At 38.8% G+C, this 26427-nt stretch overlaps 1 protein-coding gene across 4 annotated transcripts in view; it reads left to right on the forward strand.

Annotated features, from left to right (window-relative positions):
- The window catches only part of MIPOL1 (mirror-image polydactyly 1), a 185095-nt gene that overhangs the window by 129347 nt on the left and 29321 nt on the right, over window positions 1-26427 (forward strand). For all 4 annotated transcript variants that reach the window (XM_058026968.1, XM_058026969.1, XM_058026967.1 and 1 more), the window contains one exon: window positions 4534-4628. In XM_058026968.1, the coding sequence (XP_057882951.1) occupies window positions 4534-4628 (95 nt within the window). The remainder of the gene's footprint in view (window positions 1-4533; window positions 4629-26427) is intronic.

Here is a 26427-nt window from a genome sequence, read left to right on the forward strand (position 1 = left end):
AAAACAAAAGCAGTGGGGTGGAATTTCAGTGCCAAGTGTAAGGTATTATCTTTTCAGGATGAATAAGAGTTTCCACTGTCAACTGGGTAATACCAGTGTGCAGAACAGGCTGGAGGGTGACTGGGAACAAAAAGAGTACAAGAATGTGTCAGGTGAGAGGTTTCTACTGGCATGAGTACAGAGTACTGAGGAGACATGCATTTAAATTGATCAGGGTAATGAAGAGCCTGCTTAGTGAGAGGTAACAGAAAGGGTTGTTTGTTTATCCTATCTCAGAAAGGAAAAATAAATGCTTTATATATATATATATATATATATATATATATATATATATATATATATATATATAATATATATATATATATGTTGTATATAAATGCATGAGAAAATAAATAAATTAAAATAAAGCTGTGAAACTTTATTAGTGAAGTTAATTGGATTTTTTTCTTTTGTACTGGATATTGAAAAGTCTTACAAAAGCCGTCTCTCACACAAAGGTGAGGTTCCAGAGAGAACCTGACAGCATGGGAGGCTGTGTGTTCTTACCTCTTTCAATTTAGATTAGAGTTGAGGGTGCTCATGTTTGCCCTAGAGGAATTAGGAAAAGATAAATACTAGTTTTGTCCTCTGTTTCCCTTTGCTTATGTCTTGTATTTTTCCAGACCTTGTGGTAAGAAAACGCATGTGCATGACATTGTTCTTTTAAATGTTTTGAAGCAAAAGCAAAAGCAAAAAGATCAGTACCAAGATTTTCTTTAGCTGAGATCAGCTATTTTAAGTTTGATAGATAGCAATTAGATTTTATATTTACTTGGAAAATTTAAATTTTCACCAAAAACCTGCTAAAATTCGAAATGAGAAAATAAAGAAACAACAATTCTCATTTGCAGGAAGGTGGACAGAGAATGGGTAAGGATCTATCCATATTAAACCAAATATGGAAGTGTAGGAACTTCTGGACAAAACAAAATCTTCAGAAATATTTTTCACAGTATCCAAGTGATCAGAATACCCTTTCGGGGTTAAAAAGGAGCTTTGCTGAGAGTGATGCCAATACCAAAAAGTGACCAAGCTCACCTCTAAAGTGACCTTTTCATGGGAAACCACCACTAGAGGAACCTGTGTGTAATTCTTCTTCTTGCTTCTTCTTTACCCTACCTTCCAAAACAATTTAATCAAAACAAATAAATTTCTGTGAAAAGTTCTGATTTCCACAGCTTGACATTTTCCAGAAGAACAATATTTTGTTAAAAAGTTCTCAAGCAGCTATTGTTATTACTAGAGGTGAGCTCATGCAGGATTTTTGCCATATGCAGTATGGATGGATTTCAATATACATTTAGGAGTCTTCCAAATTCTTTATTGTAGAGCAGATGCCATTATTTTAGTTAGCAATTTAACTTTGTGATGAGCATTGTTTTGCTTTCCTTCTTCTAGTGAAGGAAGACATCTCTGCCTTGTGAGGATATTTGACTCTTTTATTTGTGTTTACCACCCTTCAGGGCTGTGAACAATGGGTCATTTTGTCACATGGCTGCATGCTGTGCACAGAGACTCTTGGGCTTGGAATTTTGTTGGTCTCATGAAACTCCCTAGTATCAACTCCACTGGAAGGTTACTGAGGAGGCTAACAAATGTCTGTTTTTCTTCCCTTCACTTTTTGTAGCTCTGGGGTTGGTTGTTTTTTTTAAATCCAAATAACCTGATTTTGCTGATATTTTTATTGGTACAAACCCAGATGCAAACCCAGTCAAATCAGTGCAGTTTTTTCTGCTGAAAAACTGACATAAATAATAGTCTTAAGGCTCTAATGCCTCTGACTCTTGTCCTGAACAGCAAGTGGAACATGAGGTGTATTTTTTATGATAGTTCTCCAAAGAGACTAGCCGTTAATCTCTCTGAGTAGGTGTGTCAGCTGCAAACATTTCCTTCCAGTCTACCATTTCAATCACACTTCACAGTACACTGAAAATTGGCAAGGATGTTAATTACTGGCCTCTAGAACAAACCACCTACTTTGATTCAAGTGTGTTTTCCAATTTTTAAGAATGTTGTTTCACCTACAGAACAGTATAATTACAGAAAATAGCTTGGTTTGGCTAACATCTTGTGTTCTGTGAGTTCTGCTTGCAAGGCAGCAAGCTGCACCAGGCAAGAGGCTCACCTGCAGAGGATTTTAACCTCTTTCTGACAGAAGTTAGGGCTTGCCAGCATGCAGTACATTGTTTTCAGTATCAGAAGCTCAAAACCACTGTCACTCAGATGTTAAACATTAACGCTTTCTGCTTTTAAAGCTGAAGGAACGCCCCCATATAGTAAGAAAGTTTTTATTCACCAAGGAACTTCCTGTTAAAACTTTATGGATGTCTCTCACAGGAGCAATTACAGCAGTGGGTCCTGTGCCTGGGCAGGGCAAAACCCTGGGTGCAACATGACCCACCAAGCAGCACGGTTCAGAGGCTGCTTGTGTAGCTGCATTTGTGCAATGCAATGTTCAATAAAATTTGTCAGGAATCAGCCAAGTATCCAGGACATGATTAATCAACCAGCAGAATGAATTGCCCATAGATGACTGGGAGTTGACAGTAAACAGTAAAACACCTGCCTTGAAGACTTACAGACAAACAGGAAACAGAAGCAAGCGGGAGCCCTGTTTTTGGAGAGATTTTGAGGCATACAGGCAGAGTTGTTCATGATTATACAGTGAGTTTGGCAGACTTAGAAGCTGAACTATGTGCATTCCCCTTCATGGGTTTGTAGCTCATATAACAGGTCTTTAATTTACCAAGAAACTTTTCCACAACGCTGTCCTGAAGAGTTGGCAGAATCCACAGTTGGCATTTCTCACACATGTGCCTCTTGGTTAAGGGCTCTACAATTTGTACAATTAATAACTTACACCATGAATTAAAAACATTGGAAGACAGCCCAATGCTCAGGCTCATGTGTCAAGGAATTGCTGTGGAAGCCTGATCTTATTTGTTGTTACAATAATAAATCACCCACTGATTTATTTATATGGTACCTGGGCCCTCAAGGCAGCCCTGCAGTGCTATTGAAACTGTACTTTTAAAATTAATGGTGATTAAGCTATAGACCCATATTAAATCTGCATGAATACTTATTTCTCCCTGCCTCCTCTTTAACTGTAAGGCCTGTTGGGGCTGGGTACCTTCGTGAATTACAAGCCACATGCTGCAATTTCCACTATGGTCATGAGTCACTCTCCCTTCAGTGTGAATCAAGGGTGGGAGGGGGAGTGTCCGGTGGGGCTCACAGATGGGAGATGAAGGTGATTGCTCAAGGATTCCCTCACCCCTCTATAAACCAGATCCTGGGTAAGAATGCACCCAGATCCCAGCATGTACTGTCGGTGCCAGTCTCTGCAGTCCCTGCTGCCTGCCACAGCTCAAGGTCCTGCCTATCCAGGGGCTGCTACCATGGGAGCTGCCCTTAAGAGCCAGGGAGCCATGTGCAGACCAGAATCCTGTGTCAGTAGTTCATGGCCAAGGGCCTTGCTTCACTTTCTACATGTTGGTCAACAGTTTTGCAGTATAGCAACACATATGTGTCATATGAAATGTGTTTGCTGATAACCACTTGGCTGAACTGAAGAGTTCTAACCTTAGGTATTCAAAAAACTTACATGGGAGAAGCCATTCAAAATATCATCCTGCTAGTGCAGAAATCATGAAAAAAATATGGAGAAATTTCCGTGCAAGAAAAAGAAAGAATATTTCATAAGAATTAAATAGGCTGGGGTAGTGCTCATTTGCTTCCTGGTAGCTGGTACAGTGGTGTGTTTTAGACTCAGTATGCAAATAATGTTGATAACTGATGTTTTAGATGTCGCTAAGTGGTGCTTGCCCCAAGTCAAGGACTTTCAGTGTGTCCTGCACTGCCAGTGAGGAGGTACACAAAAAGCTGGGAGGGAGCATGGTCAGGAAAACTGACCAAAGTGGCCAAAGGGACATTCTGTGTGATAAAACATCACACCCAGGATATAAAATGGGGGGCGTTACCAGGAAAGGGTGTGATCACAGCTCAGGGACAGGCTTGGCATTAGTCAGCAGGTGGTGAACAGTTGTATCGTGCATCACTTGCCTGTCTTGGGATTTATCTCCCTCTGTTGCTCTCCTTTTTATTACAATTACTCATATAAATCATATTATTGTTGTTATTGTTATTATTATTGTTGTTGTTGTTGTTGTTACTATTATTACTATTATTATTATTATATTTTACTTTGTTTCAATTATTTAACTGTTCTTATCTCAATCAACAAGTTTGATTTTCTTTTCTTTCTTTTTCTGATTCTCCTTACCATGCCATCAGTGGGAGGAAGGAGAAGTGACCAAGCAGCTGCATGGTACTTAGTTCCTGGCTGGGGTTAAACCACAACACTATGTTACATACAGCAGTATAACTCTATGCAGTTATAATGGTTGAAATTATTGCAGAGAGATTGATGTGTTTTCAAAAATGTATGGATGTTCTGAATAAATTGGTTATCGATTGTTTATCATTTCACAGGCAGAATTGATAGCTTTGCAACAAGAAAAGGAAGCTGCTCTTCAACAGTGCAAAAAACTAGAAGAGGAAATCCAAACATTGCGTGTTTATTACAGGTAAAATGATTGATTCTAATATGAATGAGTGACTCATAGGGGAAATTTTCTGTACAATGTCTGACTGAGTGAGGAAATGGCCTTATCAAATAGGTATTTGTTGGAAAAATGTGAATACATCAATGAATCAAAGCCTGCATTTCTGCTTTACTGCTCACCAACCACCTCTTTGAAATAGGAGTCCCTTTCTTATAGCCTGAATTTTGTATTAGTTTCTTCTAAGGGAAGTGAAAAGTTGGTGGTTGATTTTTGCACTAAAAAGCTGTGCTATGGCAATGTGATCACTTAAAAATGCATGGACAAAAGAACCAGATTACATAAATGCTTGTTTCTTCCCTGATTGTTTGCACATACCTAACCTAGTCAATATAGATTTTGAAATAATAAATCTGTAATTCTAAAATACTGGTTTCTTCTTCAACCCCAATATATGTGCCTTTTAATTCCTCATGTTCTGTAGCAGTATGGAGAATGAGAGAAATACCCATTCTCATTAATTTAGGTGGGCTGCCCTGAACATTTGCATGGATCAGTGGGTTTTAGTCCCTAAGGAAAAGCTCTGTGTGGTCTAGTGAAGGAGTTAGGTTGTTTTATGGAGTGATGTTGGGTTACAGCTCTCATTTCATCCTGACCTCCTGTGTGAGAGGGGATACAGAGCTGCCAGCAGGTTAAAGGCAGGAGAATTGGCATCAACACAGCTGAAAATTGTGAATCTGAAGGCTGAATGTCTGTGATGAGGGATGTGGGCTACAGAGGTAAATAATAAATATAGTGTGAATACTATACTCATTGGAAATAAAGAGGACTAGTTATTTATGTCCAAAAAGCATTTGAAATAGCACAACTGTGTATGTTTTCAGTGTTTCAGCATTCAAAAGTGAAAAATACTCAGGTTTCTAGAGGTTTTTCAAGTTTCCCCTTCTCATTAAGTTTATTAAAACCTTGGAGGGAAGTTTCAAAAACAACTTTTGTTCTTAAATCTCATAGGCATTTATTTAAAGCCTGTTAATAGTGAATAGAAACCCCAAGCAATTTGTGATTATTGCATTTAATGAATTTGGTCAGCATTTAGTGTGTGCACAAATTATGGTATGATTTACCAAGCTGGAAAGAATTTATTATGGTGCCCTTATTACTCATTTAAATGGGATGGTTTTTTGATTAATTTAAAAACTGAAATGCAATTTTTTAACTTGATATTTTAGAAATTAAGAATTTGTTTGTGTTGGTCAATACACATTGTAGGAGACTTTCCACTGATTTTTGCGTTCCATTTTTGGCCTAGCCTATCAAGTTTGCGCTAACATTTGATGTTTAACAAGTACAGTAGGCAGCAACAGCCATTTACTAGTTGAAATGCTTTAAATCCCAGAAATTTCAACAATAATGCCTTGCAGGAATCAGCATTAGAATGTATCATGTTATTAACTTATAGCTCTTAATTTGATCAGTCAAACTGTAAATTGGCTGACAGCATTTGCAAAATCTATCCAGAAGGTGTGGAAATGCTCACCGGATTATCCCCTGGAGCAAGAACTATTGTAGCACTACTGATTTTTACAAGTTACGACATCTAAAGTAGAAGATTTTATCTCCTACCTACCTCACTGTTCTAGAGGCTAATGTGTCCCAGAGTGGACCCACAGGGTGGCTGATTGAGGTTGGCAGGGACCTCTGGAGGTCAGATTGTCCAGCCCTGCTCAGGCAGGGCCACTGAGACCTGGTTGCTCAGGTCCACATCCTTTAAATCTCTTTAAGTACGGAGATTCCACAACCTCTCTGTATGGAAACACTGTCTTAAGCATACAAAGACATGACTTGAAAAGCCAGAGGCCACCTGGAGCTGAACTTGCAAGGGTTGTAAAAGGCAACAAGGATTCCTATAAGTGCATAAGCACTTATAAGCACATTTAACTTCTCAGGCCTTTCTTTTTATTTGGTTAGAAATTAATTGCACCATTTTGAGGATTCTTAAGAACTTGACATTTTGGTTACAGTTTCCTTTAAGTTACATGAACATCTGCAGCCCTTGTAATCCAGTAGTGTGACAGTACTTTAAACACATGCCAAATGAAACCGAAAAGAATATATATCACATGTGCATAAAGCCTTGGGAACTGTACCAGGCCAAGGCTGGGATGGCCACAGTAAGTATGAATGGCAAGGTAGACAGTGCATTTCCCAAGCCATCCCAAATGAATGAAAATTTGCACTCTGGTTTGTATGTGGAAGGGACACGTGTATAGATGTCTGCTGGGTCTTTTTATTTCCTCGTAGTGCTTGCCATGCTATGGTAGTCTAGAACAAGCACTGGGAGTGTTTTTAGACAGTCTGTTTTGAACTGGGGTGGAAGTTTGCTGCTTTGATCCAAGTGGGTTAGCTGTATGATTTGCTGTTCAAGACTGTATTCCCTGGAGTTGCTTCTCTTTTGGATTTCATAATTCCCCAGTGAGCAAAATATATGCTTACACACATGCTCCAATCTTCATGAGAACTGTAAAGCTGCAATCTGACAATGCTGGGTGCACATTCCCTTCACTACTGTTCTCTCATGTCTTCACCAGATGCTTACACTTTCTGCCTTAAGCCCCAGCATGACAGGGGCTTAACAATTTTGGCTCATTAGGTGACTTCTCCTTTTGCTATTAGGTCTTCCCTGGCCTTACAAAAATTATTTATCCTACTTTATTCTTTTTCTCCTTTTTTTAACCGAGATTTCTATGAGTCATGGTTTAGGAATGGTAACCCCAGTTTAGTGATCTTGCTGAGACTCTCCAAAACACATGCCACTCACTCATTCCCCCTTCTCCCTCCCACTTCTTCCCCTGCAACAGGATGGAAAAGAGAATTGGAGGCAGAGAAGGTGAAGATCAGGAGTTGAGATAAGAATAATTTACTGCAAACAGCAATGAGACAAGAAAATTAACAGTAACAGCTACAATATTAATTTTAAAAGCATACAAAAGAGAGAGAGTGATTCACATGCACAATTCTAACCCCAACCCAACCACAGCCACACTGTCCCAATGGGAAGGAACCTCTTCTCCCCAGAAAAGACTCCCTTCTCCCCCAACTGGAAAATGTCATGAGGTGGTATAGAATATCCTCTGGGTCATAGCCATGCTCCCTCCTGGCTACTGCAGAAACTTACCCTGTGCTGGCCAGAACCAGGACACTACATCAGCCTTTAACTTAGAAGAAACAAATTTAAGAAAACAAAAACAAACAAACAAACAAAACAGAACAAAACAACCCAAAAAAAAAAAAAAAAAAAAAAACAAAACCAAAACAACTAGAGGCTTCCATTAAAGCATAGAAGTAATACCTACATCACTTGTACTTGTGCCTTAACACACAATAACATTTCAAGGATTTGGTCACAAAAGTAATGACTGTGTGTATATTAACTATTTTGTATGCATACATGTGTAAACAATGACATTAAAATGTGCATTTTCATACCAACCTGACTTTCACTAACATTGGCATAATCCAGGAAAAGCAAAGTATCATTTGATCATACAAAATCAGAGGAGAGATACTTAGGTCCAGACTATCTGTATATGTAAGTAAGTACACACAGACATGCCTAAAGGAGGGAAACAAGTGGAGACCTTCAGGGGAAAAATATAAAATCCCCTTCTATTTTCTGCAGAGGGAAGATTCTTGGTATCTAGAATACACTATTCAGATTTGGGTCCCCAGTAAAAGTAAGACATCTATAAATTGGAAAAACTTTGACAGAGGGCAACTGGTACAGTCAGGAAACCCTAGCATTTGCAATGTAAAGAGAGACCAAGGGTAGTGCTCTTGTACAGCCTGGGAAAGAAAAATTATTCCATTCTTTGTTGGCTCCAGGGAGACCTAATGGCAGCCTAACAAGAGTCTGTGCAGAGGTTGTCAAGAAAGGCGACCTCTTCACAGTGCTCCATGACAACAGGGAGAGAAACAACTGACTTGAATTGAAACAAGAGCATTTCAGACAGGTTACAAGGGAAAACTTGTTCCATGGGGGCTGTCCGTCGTTGGAACAAGTTGCCAGAGAGGTTTTACCATCTCCATCCTTGGAGATTTCCAGTGTCTAATGTGATAAAGTCATGAGCAACATGGTGTGATCTCATATTGATATCACTTTGAGAAGAAGTTAGGTTCTGCTGGAGACTGCCAGTGGTCACTTCCAACCTCATTATTCTAGAATTCTCTGATCTGGTAGCTTCCTGTGTTTGAAGACATTCATTTTTTTTCCTCCAGTTGTGAAAGAAGTAAACCACACTTCTTTTCAGGTGAAATGAAAAGCAAATCCTAACTGAAACTGGAGCTTCATGGAAATCCATAATGGCCTAACCCAAAATTTAAATTAGCTTTTGCAGACATTTCTTTCCCTCTGACTTTTGACTTTTTGAAAAGAAAGTATATCCCAGAACAATTTCAGTCTTCTTTGGAAGGGACAGAGAAGTGAAATGGAATTAAAAAGGAGGAAGAAGCTAATTCAGATACATAAGGGACAAGAAGCTGGCTACAAATAAAGTTTGGCAAGTTCTGTGCTTCTGTTTGTTCTTCTTGTGTTGCCTCTGTGTCAAGTTTCAAAAAGAAAATAGCGTTTTCTGCATGCTAACTCAAAAATACATACCAGAAATTATAATTTGCATAAGAGTTAGGAATAGCATAGAATTTCTCTCTTACTAATAGAATTGTTTCCACACAGTGCTCTTTAAGCTAGAGATTAATGCAAATCATAAGATCCTCTGTGGCCAAAGAAGGCTATATCCAAATAACCAGTTTTGAAGTACATGGGAGTGTTAATCCCACTACCTCTTTCTCATATACCTCTGTTGTTTGAACATCGTCACAAGTTTTTTATTTGCATATTTTCAGTTATGTGATCTGGAAATTTTATAATCAGGTTCCTTCTTCCCTTAGATTTATATGCTCAGTGTGACACCATATTGGTGTGGGGTATGCCTTTGGTCAGTTGGAGTCAGCTACTATGAAGAAAATTAACTCTATCCCAGTCAAAAGCAATATAATGTTGCAAAGTAATTGGAATATGTAAGTTATGGTGAGCATGGGAGCAAAAGATGCTTTATTTTACAGTTATGTGATGGTTCTTAGCAATGAAATGGAAGATTAACTTCAGTAAGGCTCTTTGTACTAATAAGTATAATTACCTGAAATAAGTATTTTTAGATTCAAACTTTCAGTTAATAGGGGTAGTTTCTCTGCATGTAATGTCAGCATTTTTCTTGCTCCCTAACCAGTTGTAGCACTTTATAAGTTAAAAATTATTGAAGAGATCTAACAGAATTTAAATCTACAAGTTTCAATGCTTACAATACTTCAATTGGAATACTTGGAACTCATGTTTAAGTGGCACAAGCAAATGGTCTAAATAGCAGTTGGTTTTATGGAGGTCCATATATTTTTCCCATGAAGTCTCTTGTAAAATGATATGGAAGTTCATTTTTTTTAAAGACTGAGATTGATAAATGTGAAACTAGGAAATCAAGAAGGTTTTTTATTATTTCCCCAAATAAAGAACTTATAGGCTCAGGAGCAAATTCAATTTTCATCTTAATTACAGAACTGAATCACCCTGTAACAGGTGAAATAGATGAAGAAAGATATTTTGTAAGCCATTACTTCTAGTCCTGAATAAAAAGACTTTTCTATTCAAGCTTTGGATACAGTTGTGTGTGTTTAATTTACTTCCATTCTATAGTTTCATGACTGATGTTATGGAATATACTACTCAGATGGTGCCATTTCAACCATGCTCCATGGACTCTGTGTATGGATACAGAATGGTTTAATTCTTGCTGTTAGAATGTTGCTTTCATTCCAGTTTTAAGGGCTATTAAAAACTATAAATTATTTCTGCCTAAAAAGTCAATATTCATCCTTACAGCCACTGCAGTAGCAAGTCAGAATACAATAAATAGCCTAAATAGTCAGATTCCTGTACTCTGACTGACCCCTGCTCAAACATTTCAGCCTGTTTGTTCTGCCATCTCTCAGTCTTCTTCAGAGTTCTCTCAGTCTAGATTTTCCTCAGGGGAACACAATGTGTAGCAGAAGATTGGGCTGCTCTAACATCCAGTTTCCCAGCCCAAATGAACTGGAACCCATTTACAGTGGGATTAGTGAAGCTGCAACCACTAATGCAGAGTGGTGATCTCAGTCCTTCCTCTGAAGCAATAGCAGGCTGCCTTGAGCACCTGTCCCAGCAGCTTACCTCAGAGAACTGGTCTTTTCATACCTGGTTTTTTTTTATCTCACTTTTTCAGTTATGGCCGTTGACTCATTTTCCTGCTCTTTTCATCCTGTCTGCTTGCCTCTGTTCTGGCAGTTGCTGTCATTGTGTCAGTACTAGTTGCTTTAGACATGACATGGTGTAATTACAGTCATTAAGAAGAATGACCAAGTAATGGTATCACTGTAAGCCACACAGTTCTTTTTGAAGAGCAGTTTTGGATCATGGAGAGGACATCAGTTGTGTTTTAAGTATTCTCTGTTCTTGCAGCAGGGACTTCTATTTTATTGAAGAGTTTCAGACACCTGACATTAAACATAAACCTTCAGCTAATTAAATTTCCCACTTGCAAGCACAGAATAGGTTCTTTTTATATACCAAAGTGATGAGGGGCTTGGATATGCAGTGGGAGACCATGTAATACATGTTTTGGAGGAACCTAACCTGCTCCAGTTTGATCCAGCCAAGCATATAGAAAGCAATGAATCTGTAAGGGAACACTAAGGTTTTTATTTGTCTTCTGTTATAACAAAAGAAATGCAGAGACTGTCTCTCTGTTTGTTTATTGAACTGAGTCTTAAAATTAGTAGAAAATTGGGGTGGAGAAATACTGCTATCTTTAATACAGATTGGTTAAAGCCACATTTTCTCTCAGCAATCATGGGAGGTTTCTGTGCATTTTTAGTCAAATTGTGAGGTTGAGGGGAGCCAACACTCTGATTATTTGGAATCTATGTGTTCAGTCTTCTCCTCTTCTGTTTTGTGCCACTTTGCAGTGAGGTGCTGCAGCCCCAAAAGAATTGGGATTTTAGGTGAGTCAGTCTGCAGTCTCATAAGCATTTTCCCACTAGTAAGCCCCTATGTCCCCTGTGACTTCTTTCCTTTGTCACTTTATTGCTTGTGCAATCACAGCTCTTGCTGGTGTCACAGGAGATAAAAGTCCAAGGTTTGGGGGCTGTTTCATGAACTGGATCAGACAGCCCAAGGGGGGAAGAGATCAGTGAGCTGCTCTCCCTGGAAAGCAGCTGCATGAGGTTTTGCTGGTGCTGCTGAGATGGCTGTATTTCTCAGGGGCTTGGTGCAGGTGAGCAGTAAAGGCAGAGCCCTCCCTTGCTATCCTTGTGTATTTCACACTTTATTGAATTTATTATCCTCCTGTCCCTGCCCCATTCCCAGACTTCTTGTTCTCCAGCTTGGAATTGATTGTGGTCTCACTTGGTGCATTTGTTCAAATTTCTAACAGTAATATAGTCAGAGACACTGACTTTAGAAATAAATCTGTGGATAGAAAAATTTGTTGGAAGCATGGCAGACCAGACTCACATCCATTCTCCAGTTAGTATTTGGCCATTTGCAAAGAAAAAGGATGGTGGAGAGAAACTCCAGTGTGTACCATAGGCTTGGTGCTTACAGTGGCAGTCTGGCAAGCAATGAAAAGGTGAAGCAGTATCTGAACCTGCTGGAGGTTCATGGGTACCTAATTTTTTTGCCCTCCAATGAAATATTTTAGCCATCAGCATGTCTTTAAGCTTTCTGTGTCCCTCATTCATTTAGAAACACACCAAAAAAAAATTGAATGTTTTGCTTCTTGCCCTGACATGACTTTGAAAGTTTTCCTATCTCACTGGGAAAAAAAAAAATTTAGCACGGAGAAACACTTTCTAACTCAGCTTTAGTGATTTATGAAAACTTTGAGAGAGGGGAAGCACTGAACTGTCAAAGATCCAAGGCACCTGATGGAATAACAAACCACCTCACACCATCCCTGCAACCGGAATGCAATACACTCAAATTGCCTTGTGCTGCTGTTGGATTGGTCTGACTGATACTTTATGAAATCCTTGTGCCTCATGTTTCCAGGGGCTGGCTCTTGGCCCTCAGAGGTGCCTTGCCAATAGAAACACTAAGCAGCAGGACTGAGGAAGCAGCATGAATATGGACTGGAGTGCCTAACAAGCTCTGTGATGCAGCTTTAATTTGCACCCTGTGCTATGCTAAATCCACTACTGCTCCTGCTACTGGCTGTTATAGTGGCAAAGTTTCTTACGGTTTTCAAATTAGTTGGGGAGCAACAGCTTTTTGTGCCAAGTACTTTAAGGCTAGAAGTGCTGCACAGGTCCTTACACTGTATTGCACAGGACTTGAGCTGACTTCTCTACCTATTTGCTGTCGTGGGGTAATGTGAACTAAAACAACATTTACTTTGTCGTTTTTGCTGGGACGGGCCTTTTCACATGAGTTTCTGTTCTTCTCTAAGAGCAACGATTTGCTTGACAGAAAGGAATTCCTGGCCATTGGATGCTGATATGGTCTCACGACTCTGTATGCAGGGCCCTGCTGGCATTATGTTCACAGCTGTCCTTTGCCTGGCTGATTCCCTCACCTTCTTTTTTACCTCTGCTCTATGAGGTTTTCTGTTATGACTTCCTTGGTTTCTCAGTGAGCCGAAAAGTCTGGGAGAGATGTAACTTTGTTCCATGCTTTTGAAATAAGCACATAGTTAGGGATATCTAGGAACCATTTTTTAAAGTCAATTAAAGCGTAATAAAATTGAGTTCTTGGAAGGTTTAAAGTCTCTGGAAGAACTACCTGCAATCAACCCACTGACTGCTAGTGGTAGTTTGGAGTAGATAGCAATACAAAGTATGAAACTCCTATAGAAATACTTGTAAAAATTAGGATGAGGAGATCACTAAAGTTGATATCTATTCTATACAATGTAAGAATGCACAAAATCAAAATTGAAGAATCTATGCAGAGTATATGCAGGATTATGAAATCTATTATCTGTAGAAAGGGTGTGTGGACAAAGGCTACATATTCTAGTTCTACCATTGAAATGTTGAAATGATGGATGAATATAGATTAATCACATCACTAAATTCTGCTTCAGCTGCTTTATTTGTATAAACTGAATAAGAAGTTTTACCCTTTTGCATAACACCTTTAGCGACTATGAAAATGCAGGTACTCTTGCTTTAAAATGAGAGAAGGAAAACAGATACAGAATAAGAAGCAGCCCTCTCTAGAGCAAGTTAAAGAAACACAGGAAAACCGTGTGTGTAATAAGAGCTATTTGGAAGACAGATTTTCCCATGAGAAGTTAGGAAGAAAATCTAAAAGTGAAAAAAAAATTGTCTTGCCCTATAATATTGTATGAAAGGGAATTCTTTTGTTATTAATATGATATTTAGAAATATAGTAATAACATTGTCAGGAGGACTTAAAATGCCATTTCATTTTCTGTTGGTTTTTCCCAGGACATGTTTTTATGTTAAAATGTCAATTCAATTATTTTGAAAAATCATGACTTTGATGTGTTTAAGTTCAGTTCTCTTCAGCTGAAGAGCTGAAATCAAATGGCATTACAGTTTGAAATACTGTAAGGTGAAAGAAAACTTTTCTCTTAAAAATGTGCCACAGGAGAACAGCATATTTTTTTTGTGTTGGAATTTATATTTCCCAATTAAAAAAAATCTTTGCTGAGAAGACCTTCTACATGAGCAATTTTCAGTCAGTGCTAAACATAACATTACTTTTCTTACTCTGCATTTAACACTGCTCACAGTGGAAAAATGTTAGGGAGTATCTAAGAATGCAGGTGGCAGAAGAAATCCTCTGCCTGTCACAGAGCACAAAACAGAAGGCTGCTCACCTGTTTTGTTTACAAAGAGAGAAGTCCAAGAGTAAGGTATTTTCTTTATTCAATTTCCGTCTAAACTTAGAGCTTTTGTTAAAGTGATAAATGCACGCCATGCCTTTTACTGGAAAAATTTCCATTTTAGCTTCCCACTCACTAGCTGCTTTTCTAACTAATGTGATAGAGGCCTTGTGTTTTGGAAGGTTTTTAACCTGTGTCCAGCATTCCATAGTGATGTGTTACTCATCTGGTATGGGTAGTTCTTCCGGCATAGGTGTGAAAACTGTCATTTTCAGGAGAATAGAGACAAACTTGGAAGCTTCAGCCACAGTTTTCCAGTGAATAAGTGGGCCTGCTGGGATTTGCTCAGTTCTGAGTTTCTCAGATGTTTGAGTGAAGTGTAACATACTAGTAATAGTTTGCTCTTACAAGCAGCCATTTACATGGTCATGGCAGGAAGGAGAACTAGCACAGAGCCACTTGTCTTTTTTCCTGATGACTCAAGACAGGCATGTAACCAGTGGTATGGGGTTGCTGTCTCATTAGCAGAGGAGCTTTTACAGCTCTGAGTTTGGGAAGGAAAAGCCACAGAAGGAGAGGGAGGGAGTTACGCTGAGTGAATCATCAGTGCTGTATTTTGCTTGATAGCAAAGAGTTTAGAGAAGCTCTTCCACTACCTGAGCCTTTCATGGTATGGTTTCATCTTTTTTTCTCTTAATCTGTACTGTATCAGCATTACAGAATGGACACCCGAAAATTTTTCTTTCTTATTTATTTATTTATTTATTTATTTATTTATTTATTTCACACTGCTGGCGAGTCACACTTGGTATGACAGTTAGTGAATTGAAAAGTACAGTATTATACTGTGCAACACTAAAAGTTTCTCCTGGTTACTGGTGGCTAATGTCCTGAGGAAGAGAGCCAAGAATGAGATCTCAGAATGAAAAGAAGCCTACAAGCACTGTAATCTCAGAGTTGAACTCGCTGAGGTTGCTGACATTTGGAGCAAATAAAGTCATGCTCTGTCACACAGGTTCCACCACTGTGCCTCTCCAGTCATCAAGAGAGATACTTTTATGCAGTTTTTACCACTCTCTTAGGGCTTCTGCTTTGATTTTTGAGAGCAATTTCTTGGCTGTGGTACTTAAAATAGATTTTCTTCATGCCTGACATTGTCATTGCTGCCAAGCTTTCATAGTTCATAGCATGTGTCTGTACCATTCACAAGACACCACAACAAAAAATACTGATCACCACAAAACAAGCTTTGAAATGGCCAAATTGTTTCAAAAGTAGGAAATAATTTAAAAAAATGGCAATTGTGTAAAATTTGTTAAGAAATGTTTTAATGTTGAGAGCTGTAACTGTAATGGATCTCTCTCTTGTCAATGTAAATTTGTATTCAGTGCTGGCCAAAATAGGCATGTATATGCAAGCGGTATCTGCCCAACAGTCAATAGTCTAAACTGAAAATACAGTAGATTATTTGGGATTTCTCTGCTTCTCTTTTGTGTTTTTTTGTTTATTTTTTTAACTAAGCAGGAATGTATTAAAAAAACAAACCCCTAATTTTTTGGGGGGGTTTACTATTTCTGATGTTTGCAGCAGGAAAAGAAATCCTTTTGTTTCGTTTAACTATTCTTTTGAAATAGCATAGTAAGTAACAAGTGTTGGGTAGAAACAAAGCAAAGTCACAGTTGGATGTTGCTGTTATAAGATAGGCGATGACAATGGTATCTTTTTAGTGCATCTCTTATCTGTGGTGTCATTAAATCTAATGATGTGCTAAATAATAAAAGCAGCCTTATCACATTGCAAGGCTTTGAATTGTCTCAAAGTTGCCATGCCTGCGGGTTCCCTTTGGCTTTTGGACAGGGTTTGGAGTCGGAAGGAGCTGCAGTTCAGAGTGCATTTATGTGATCAAAGCTCTTTAGACAGATGGCTGCAAGCACTCCAAAATGATTAAAATATGTTCCAAGCAACATCAGTCTGTGGGCTTGGGGACCCAACCTTTCATTAGTCAATAAAGGGTCTTGAGTTCTTGAAAATGAAATCTTTAAAGGCTAATAAGGCTGCTGGTTTGCTCTGAGCTGTTTCTTTGGATTTGCAGTTGTGGATTGGAATTGGGCCAGTATCTGTCCAATAAATATGAGGCTTTAAAAAAATCTGGTTACAAGAGACCTCCCAGCAGATCTGCCCGCTAAACAGTGTGGCCAAAATTTTCAGTCTCATATATGTAAATTTAGACACCTGAGTTTGCATGTAGAGAGCTGGGAAGGGACCCACAAGTGCCCCTTTGAAAAAACAGTAATTTTCTGGAGCAATAGTTTAACCGTAGGTGCCAAATCTGGATCATTTTGACCGGTATAATTTTATTTTTAAATGCTTATGTGTTGACTAAGGATAATTCTAGAATACTTTGAGGATACAATAATCAAGAGCATCAAGCAAGTTTTAAGAGCTTTTAGAAACCAGCAATATTACATACAGCATTCCCAAGTGTTGTCAGTACTTGCCAAATCTAAATGTGTGACAGTATAGTTGGGTGCTACAGTGTGACTGTGTTTATTCACTTGTCTACACCTGGCTTGTGAAAGAGAGCAATGGGGGGCTTGTGCAAGTGTGAGGTGTCTGTAACCTCTGTAGATTTATATCAGGGCAGCAGAATTAAATGCCTGTTTAATAAGATATGTGTTTGAGCCTTCTGTTTCTTTTTTTTTCCTTTGTCTGACAGAAGATAATCTGCTCTTACAATTTGCAAATTTCTGAACTCGAAGTGTTCTTACCCAGTAGAGACTTTCTACACAAGGCTCAAAACCTGAAGATATGTAAATTCTCTCCAAAATTCCTCAAGATTTAGCTTGCTGCTGTAGAATGCATTTTAAAACACATCAGAGTTTTGACATGCACCAACAGAAGTAAAACAAGTCGTGGTGATCCCATTAGCTCAATGTGATCCCATTAGCCACATTGTTCAGCCTGTCTTCTTTCACCTTGGGAACAGCTCTTGCATTCCTTTTGTCAGGACTTGATGGGGCCAGCAACTGAAGTTCTTCACCACACACACCATATTTGCCCCGGGAATGTCATACTCCATTTCTTTTCCTCAGAGTCTCCCTCTGAAACATTGCCTGCTCCTGAACTGCCAGTGAATTTTATTCATCATAAACATAAGCAAGATGTAACTGTTTTTTGATAAAGGTACATCAGACTCCAGGTTCTGATTATTTTAGTGAGCTGATTTGGTTTTTATTTGTTGTAAAATATCTGGGGTTTATGTCCCAAACCTTTTTGTCCACCATCTAAAAATCCTGCCATGTACTCTGCTCTTACAAATGGCTTCTGAGCTGTGTTTTTTTTCCCTAGCTCTAGACATAAGCATTTTGTTTCTGTTCTTCAGATTCCTGCAAAGTATTTTTTTTCCTCAGAAAAAAATTAAGAGCTCACTTGCTACAAAGTAGGCAAAACAAGACAAAAGCCTACAGTAAAAGCCCAGGATGTTGTGCACATGCCTGTTTCTCTTAGTTCCTCCATTTCTGGAGTTCCTTATGAACAGATATATTTACCTTGGACTTGAGAGTTCTCACAGTGACTTAAGTGTGCTCTGAAGTGGTCCTGTTATTTTATCTCTGTTACTGTTCTGCCTCCTAATCACCTAAATGAGTCAGAACTTCAGAGTAAGGAAATGCACAAAGCTTTCATCAAAGTGATATGATTATAGGGCTCAATAGATCATGAACAACTAGGACTGGTAAAAAGACGACTATAAAGGGTAGATTCACAATGTCTAGAGAGAAAACAAAATTTCTGTCCTTAGGAATTATCTCCTTCTTCGTATCTCCTAATGGATTAGACTTTACATTAATCACTTTTGCCTCCATTCCAGGACATCATATGAAACTTTTTACTAATCAAGCCAGCATCCTGTATAGTCTGGTTTTTGGGGGGTTTTTTTGGATCATTTTTCCGAGCTTTGCAGAAGCTCCATTTCGAACTATGCCATGTAACAAGAAACTGCTACCAAGTGCTTCACCCATATTTGCAGGTCTGAGATTTCCAGAGAACTGAGCAGGACTTCAAGAGAAACATTAGTCTGAAGAAGTGGATGATTTTATATGTGCTGCTTAAGTGCTTGAGGGATTCCTGCTTTGAGTGTTCTGATTTTTCGTTGTTTTCATCTGGAGTCGCAAGTCCCTGTAAGTTGTAAACACCAAGTCCTAAGGGTCTCTATTTGGGGAGTGGAAATTAGGGGCCTCCTTTGGAATGTTTTTTCTTTGCCTCTCTATTCCCCTGGCTGTAAGATGTACACAGTGCTACTCATGCATTTTTTGGAAAGTGCATTGATTTAAGTTTTCTTTATTAGGTTCTGCTAAATATTAAGTGAGATAAACCTAAATTTATCACAGTAGCTATTGTATTGCAACAATCCTTCTGAAATGCAAGTACAGAACTGCCTTTTCCAGATGAGTCATACACTGTGAGTGCCCCATTAATACATTTAATGTTTAATGACCAACTGTTTCTCCCACTTCCTCCAAATTACTGTAAAGTTACTATTCCAAGGAGAGAAAGTAGCTTTATATTCTGGAGAAGACTGTGGCATTCATTGCTTTCAGTGAGAATGTAATCTTAAACAGTTCATAGGATTTCCTCTGCTAAAAGGCAAGCACGAATTTGGAAATCTCTGAAATAGGAATGAGGCTGCAAGAGAGAAAAAAAATAGGTATCTGCTGTTGCATTAGTTCAGTTTGGGGCATGTATGTGTGTGTGTGATCAAATTAATATATATATATATATATATACAACTTTGTTGTAGAAATGTTGCAGCGTTCCTTTTTTCCTGTTTGTAACAGTGCAGCTCTTTATGATTGAGGGGAGGGGAAAACCTGGTTTTCTGAAGGAGGTGTTGAGCCTGCCAAAGTTGATGGAGGTGAATTTGGACAGCCAATTAGTGTGGGACAGCTTGATGGGAAAAGAGAAGAATGTAAAATTACTAGATTGCTACAAATTTATGCTTGCCAGAACAAAACAGGCAAATTGTTTGTGATTTTAAAGACCCTGAGTTTGCAGACTTAAATAAAGACATGCCTTAAAAAAATCCAATAATATGTTGGCATAATGATAATTCTTTTGAACATTATGCTAGAGAAAGGGTACAAGAATGTCAAACATTTAAAAATTATTTTTCCTCAGTTAATTCTTCCATAATGGACGTTAATACTGTTGACATTACTCATGGATTGAATGCAAGCAATTTAGACAATAGATAGTATCAGGTGCTAATAGATCAAATGTAATTATTCATTGTGAAATAATTTTACATAGTTTAGCAAAGTGGTTTCAATTATTCAGTGTAAAGGAAAACGCTGAGTAAAAGTGAAAATACTGAGCTTTCTCCTCTAGGGGCATTATATGCATTTCTAAGTCATATTTTGTCTTCATAGCAACCTTTCCTCTATTGCAGCTTCCAGTACAAGTTATTACAATTCTTTTTGCATAAGATAGGTCATGTGAAGTTCAGCTGTAGGTGGGGCCACTCTGGTTGATTGGGGGACAGTCTTAATAGATCCATTTCATTAATTAAGTCATGCATTTTTTTATTAACAAAACCTGTATGTCAGGTTTAGCCAGCTGGGAGCCATTCTTATGGTTGTTATCTTTGTCAGAAGGAATATTGTGAAAATAAGGAATTACTGTACACGCATTAACTCCTGATTAAACAGAGGAATGACATCCGCTCACTTGCTGTCCTCGAAAAAATATCTTTGGGGCATATCATGGTGTTGATTCATTGATCCTGATCTTACGTATCTCATTAAGGTAACAACTATGTACATTGTATTGAAAATATACCGTGAAGAACTTGTGTTATACCAAATCTATGTCATTGAAACAAACAAGGCTGAGGCCAAGATTTCAAACATCTAGATTATTTATTGTTTCTTTTTATTCCTGAAGGAATGTTTTTGTCTTGCCCGTATTTTTGGCTGCATTAAGTCATATTTTCTTGCATTTTTTCTCTTCTGGTCTTCCATTCACAGGGATCAGGAGGAAGTAGCAAGGTTTCCAGGAAGTATTTAGCTGTACTAGGCAGCCAGAAGGTCACCTGCTTATGGCCACAGCCTTTAGTTTCTTGATACAAAGAAATTCAAAGGAGTGGGAAATGCACTAATGGCTTCCACTATCATTAAAGAATATTGAATTGGGAGGAGCTTTCACCAAAGAGGAAGAAATTCTGTTAATTTGTCCTTCATCAAAAAGACTGCGAAGGATGGATAACAAGGTTCATGTTACCTGATTTATCTTTCTTTCGCTTCTGAGGTAGGCAGGATCTTAATGTTATCCAGGCTCATATAAGATAATCTTCTGTTTGTTTCAATCATATTCTGTAAATGAGACTTCCATCCTAAGGGCTCTGGTGGAGATAAAGAAATATATATTCTTCCATTTAGCTCTTCTTCTCTACTGTCTGTACCAAAGGAGTCATTTGACCATACTTTTACAGTTGTGACAGTAGAATGAGGAATGTCATGATGTAGGAATTTAGTTTTCCCTCTTGAGCAATGTTACTGCTCATATCAGAGGAGGATATAATATCTGTTGCATGTGTATAAGCATAGTAGGCAGTATTCATACCAATAATTATCTTGTCCTGTTCAAAAAATAAATAAGGAATTGAAGAGTGTTGAATTCCGTGTTGGCCAGATTTCACAAGAGCTTTCATATTCATTCAGTTTCCTTGTCAGGTCCTGAGAAAATAATTAATTCTTTGGTTCAGTGCAGCCAATATATTTCCTGCTACAGTTTTTCACTTTACCTGCTGGTCATGGAGAAATGAAAGAAAAAACTGCAGTTTTTCTTGTGAAATCCTGTGTCATAAAGTGAAAAATGTTATTTTCCTCTTCAACCAAGCTAAATTAAAGTGCACAACTATATTAATTTTTTACACATTCATTTTCTATAACTCAATGGTCAAAACTCATGAGGGTAAAGGAAGAGAGAGGTGAGGGAAGATGATTTAAAAAGTTTTGGATACAGAAATCCATTGAGCACTTTATAGCCTCTTTCCAACTCCTATGCTTGAGAGCTTCTCTTCACTGATTTTTCTCCAACAGCCACCAGTCTAATGTCTTGCTTTTCAAGAGGTATGAAAGTTGTGTGTTTTGGCTTCCAGTCATGTGCCATATCCAGCTGATGGCCCCTTTCACTGGGAGGAAAGAAAGAACATCTCAGAAAACAAGGATGTTTGTGCTCGGGGCAGATCAACAAAGCACAGGAGGCTTCTGTCACTGCCTGTGCCCCGTGGTGACAGTGGCAGCTGAACCTGCAGTGGGGAGGCAAAAACTTGTGAAAAACTGTTTTTTCCATGAAGTTCCCAAACCTGGGTCCCAAACAGGTTCCCAGACCTGTCTGCTGAGGTTAACCACGTTGATGTGCATTGTTAATGCTTGTGTACTGTTAATTAGCTCTTTAGTGTCTTTCCATGAACAATAATTGGCACTGTGACCTGAACCAATCTGGGCCTCAGGTTTCTAAGATGCGGCACATGTAGATAAGAAGAAGAAGAAATCCAGGACCCCGAAAGCGTCGATTTTAAAGAAAATTAGCTAGGGAAAGTGTCACAGTTTGACGTCTCAAACCACGACAGAAAGGCACTTTATTCCCAGTTTCAGCATGGCAGGCTGAGTTCTGCATGTTGTGACTTGCTCAGTACCACACAGAAGACGTGAAATAGAAGAGGGAATTCAAGACAGGGCTCTTATCCCCAATCCACTAAATCATTCCCTTAGCATGTGCCCTTGTCTCACGTTAAGGAGAATGGCCCAGACAAGTCTGCCCAGTTGCTTCAGTAAGCTTTGGTACAATAGGGAAGCAGACTTCCCTTATATTAAATTTCCCAGGCGCTCCCTTTATCATTTAAGCCATCATTTTAACTGCCTTGTTTCATAGTGCTTAACTGTCCACGGAGCTGTATGATTTATATGAGCAAGGGTTTGGCAGCAGCAGCTGGGTAAGACAGGACTTACTGAGTAGTGAAATGTTGCCATTGTGGCATTTACATGGCGTTCAGGAGGTAAGTTGCTAAGTGCGTATCCACACTGCAATCCCCAAGCCAAGTGCATTTTTGTATGCACTTGGAGAAGCTATGATGGCATTAGTCGACATTTTGGGTGTCTTTACCCATGTGGAGGACAGATTTCAGACTGCAGTCCATGCAGTCCTCCTAGTGAGTCACCAGCCACTGCAGAGTAGTTCCTGTTGCTGGGTACAGTACCAAGAAAGTGGGGAAACTGTGCTGGGCACATTCACCTAGAGTACATCAGTACCTCACTTACTGGCACTCTGGTGACCAAAGCTGGGCATGGGCTGGAGCACAGCCCACCATGTTTGCTTTTCATCAGAGTTGCATAATATTTTTCAGTACCACCTTTGAGTAAGACCAGACAAAACTGTTCAAAAACTCTGTTTTATTTTCTTGGGACAGGAAAGGAAGTATCCTCAAATTTTAAAAGTTACATTTTCTTTTTCTTTTTTTTTAATCATGCAAAGATTTTTTTAACCCACTGAATCATTCATTCAGCAAGAAAGTAGGGACAAGGAGCAGAGCCTCATGTGATTCCCCTTCTCAGGTTTGTCACACTGAGAGCTAGCTTTAGGGCTACTTTTTCTAGCTTTAGGGCTACTCAGCTCATCCATGAGATCATCCCTCTCTGAAATACCATATGTATTCAATTATTCCATCTTTGAAACCCGTTCTTCTAATTGCCCTCTCCTGGAGAGACTCTTCTCTTCCTCAGCTAGATGTTCCTGGCCATGCTGGAAGGCAGGGCTGGCTTCCAGCTTGGGGTCCAAGACAGTTTTGTCTCTTGCTTTTCTGATTCAGTGGAGGAGTTAAGCCAAGCAATCACAATAGCAAATCAGGACAGCCATAAAATTCACGATCATGTCTGATTTATAAAGATAACATTGTATTAAGTACAAGAAATATTCTGAGGTTTTTAGTAACAGGCTTTCTTCAGCTGATCATTCCTAAATGGTGCCATGTACTTCACTGCTTGATTAATTTATATGCCTTTATGATTTTAAATAATAGTGTTTTCACCAGAGGCAATTACTAGTGATTAGAAAACTTCAGGCTGTTCACTTTATCTATGCCAGTGTTTGGGAATTATTCCTGTGATCTTTATTTTTGAAGACAATTGAATGGCATCAAGAGCACAAAGGAGGCCATGTAAACACTGGGGAAAAAGTAATGCTTATTCTTCTGGGAAAACATTTATGGTGATTCACATTTTGGAAACTGAAACACTATCAATGTTTTATTCCCAGATTATTTTCCAAGAAAAATCTTGGATCCATTGCTGAATCAGTTTCTTCAAAATACTTAGGCTCATATTGAAGTTGGATCATACAGAAGAGGCTGGAAAACTGTGCTGTGGGAGAGAGTCAGAGGATTCCTCCATTCTCTGACATTAGCACAGAGGCATGGAATAAACCCATCTAAGTGTCTAAGGTGGTCTTTGGGTCCTACCTGGCTCTAGCGGAGGGATACCTGCATGATGTGAAAGGATCAGGACAAAAGTTTCTTTGTTAGGAATCTAGACAGGCAGCTTCATACAGAAAAAATAGAAAATGGAAACATGCTTAATAAAACTCATCACATGAATATACCCACTTGGAGATGGGAATATTCAATGTATGGGTACAAAAATCTCTGGATCCTAGTATAACTATTTTAGAGTCGGGGGTTTTTTTCCTGTGAAAAGAAGCTAAAAGTCCTACGTTGTCTTGATGTGAATAAGAGCTAAGAATTTTTCAGAAACTGAAGCTTTGTAAGAAAATCTCAAATACGCACTTGTATAACAGGTTTTGAGCAAGTTTGGCACAGTATTACTTGAAGAGTATAAAGGGCTAGGTTCCTTGATGTATATTTCTAGTTGGCATTTTATCAAGGAAATAAACTTTGGGTTTTCTTTATATTGTGACATGTGGATTGAAACTACATTTTCTCTGTCCAAAGCCTTGATTTAAAAGCATTAGATCATTAAATTCAGTGCTTTTGCATAAGACTAAAATTGTAACCGAACAAATTATTTATGCAGATAGAAGCAAGATAAAGTTTCTTTCAAGAGTTCTTTAACATATCAGATTGATAAGAGTCAAAACACCTTTACTGCCATTAAATATTTACCAAGACTTGGCTTTTGGAAGAGGGGCAGTTCAGTGCAGTGTGTTTGGCTCCATGCAATGCTATTGATTAGCTATCAGAAGGACATAGTTAATGGGTAACTGGAGGTATTACAGAGCTCTCCACATTCTTGTCAAGTCTTTTCTCTGAAGATGACCTAAAATAAAGTCAGTTACAACTGGCGTTCACCTGAGACAGATTGCACAAGTTCGCCTACGGTATGAACAAAAGGTTCACAAGGATCAGTTGACCAGGTCTTAGGCAATCCTTTCTAGTAGTTGTCATCACTGCTGGACTTTAGAACTGCACGTGTTTACATTTAATTAGAAAGAACACACAGTTTACATCGCACAGTAGCTATCGGCATCGAATCAGAATTGATTTCCGCTCTCTTTCTCAAATGGCTATTTCTTTCCAACTAATTAAAAAAAGGCACATAACAAAATGACTCATATAAATTTTAAAGCAAAGTAAACACTATTCCCTGGAGACAAAAATAAAAGTCAACAGCACATAGTCATTACATTGAGCTTGTTTTCAGGTGATTCTGATGCCTGCATTATGATATGCATCAGTGCCATCAGATTTCTTTTATATAGATTTATAAATGGCATGCCCCTTTGCGCTGAGTGGACAATTCATTGACTTTCAGTTTTCAGGGTCAGGATTCCTATTTATTTCAGCTGGATTGTTGCAATTTATCTGAGTTGATTCACTAATATTCCTACTTTTTGCCAAAGGATTTTATTAATTTGAAATAAAATTGTCTGTGTGTAGGTCACTCATGTAAAATAGAAGCCAGATGCCATTATCTTTACCAGTGAGAAGCTGCAAAGGAAACTAAAGGCCCAAGCCATATTAGCCTTAACTTCATGCCTAATTTCTAACAAAGAAATCTCCATTAGATTTTATTAGCTCTGCAGGCAAATCTAAATTCAAACTATGATGACAGGCATCATCGATTAAGGCTTCTGGCAGAAAAGTCTGGCTCTTGAGTGCCCCCATTCTTTGTCATCAGGGAAGATTCCCGTGGTTGGGGCTTTGGAGAGTAAATGTTCACACCAGCAGTACTGTCAAGCCAGTGGGAACTGAAGGGGTTGCTGAAGGTCTAGACTGGGTTGGTGGGTGTGTGGGGACAGTAGGAGCTGATCCTGAAAAGTCTGGTCAGAAGACTTGATGTTCCTTTATGCCCTGGTTTTCTTATGAGTGACAGTGTTCAGGATGAAGCTCTTGGCAAGGATGATCAGAAAACGACAAAAAGTAATACATAGTGTTTTAAATTACAAAGTAGTACATTGTTTTCTACCAGATTTTGTTGGTATGCCAGTGGTTGTTATTTTAGTGCACCTCCAAGAGTTACGGCTTTCTTAATTCAGTTTACATTTGAGGAGAATGGTGCACTGTTCTTTAAATGGTTGTCAGAAATGTTGTTGAAAACACAGTGTCAGTATAAAAAATAAATCGCTTTGACCTTTAGGACAAGATCCTCTGTGTCTCTTCCACCAAGTTCGTGTTTCTGCAAATCCCTGACATCGGCAGTTTCCCTGCTGGCCCCAGGCCAGAGCTGCTGGCTCCACACCACCCACGTACACACCCCTCCAGTGATCCATGTCAACCCAGCAGCCGGCAGAGAGGCGCAGGTGCTGCCAGCTCAGGCTGGCCAGGGGAAGGTGGCCGTGCTCCTGTCTGTGGGCCGGCCGTGCCCCTCGCTTTGCCT

This window comes from Melospiza georgiana, chromosome 6, assembly GCF_028018845.1.
Source record: "Melospiza georgiana isolate bMelGeo1 chromosome 6, bMelGeo1.pri, whole genome shotgun sequence".
NCBI classification, from domain to species: domain Eukaryota; kingdom Metazoa; phylum Chordata; class Aves; order Passeriformes; family Passerellidae; genus Melospiza; species Melospiza georgiana.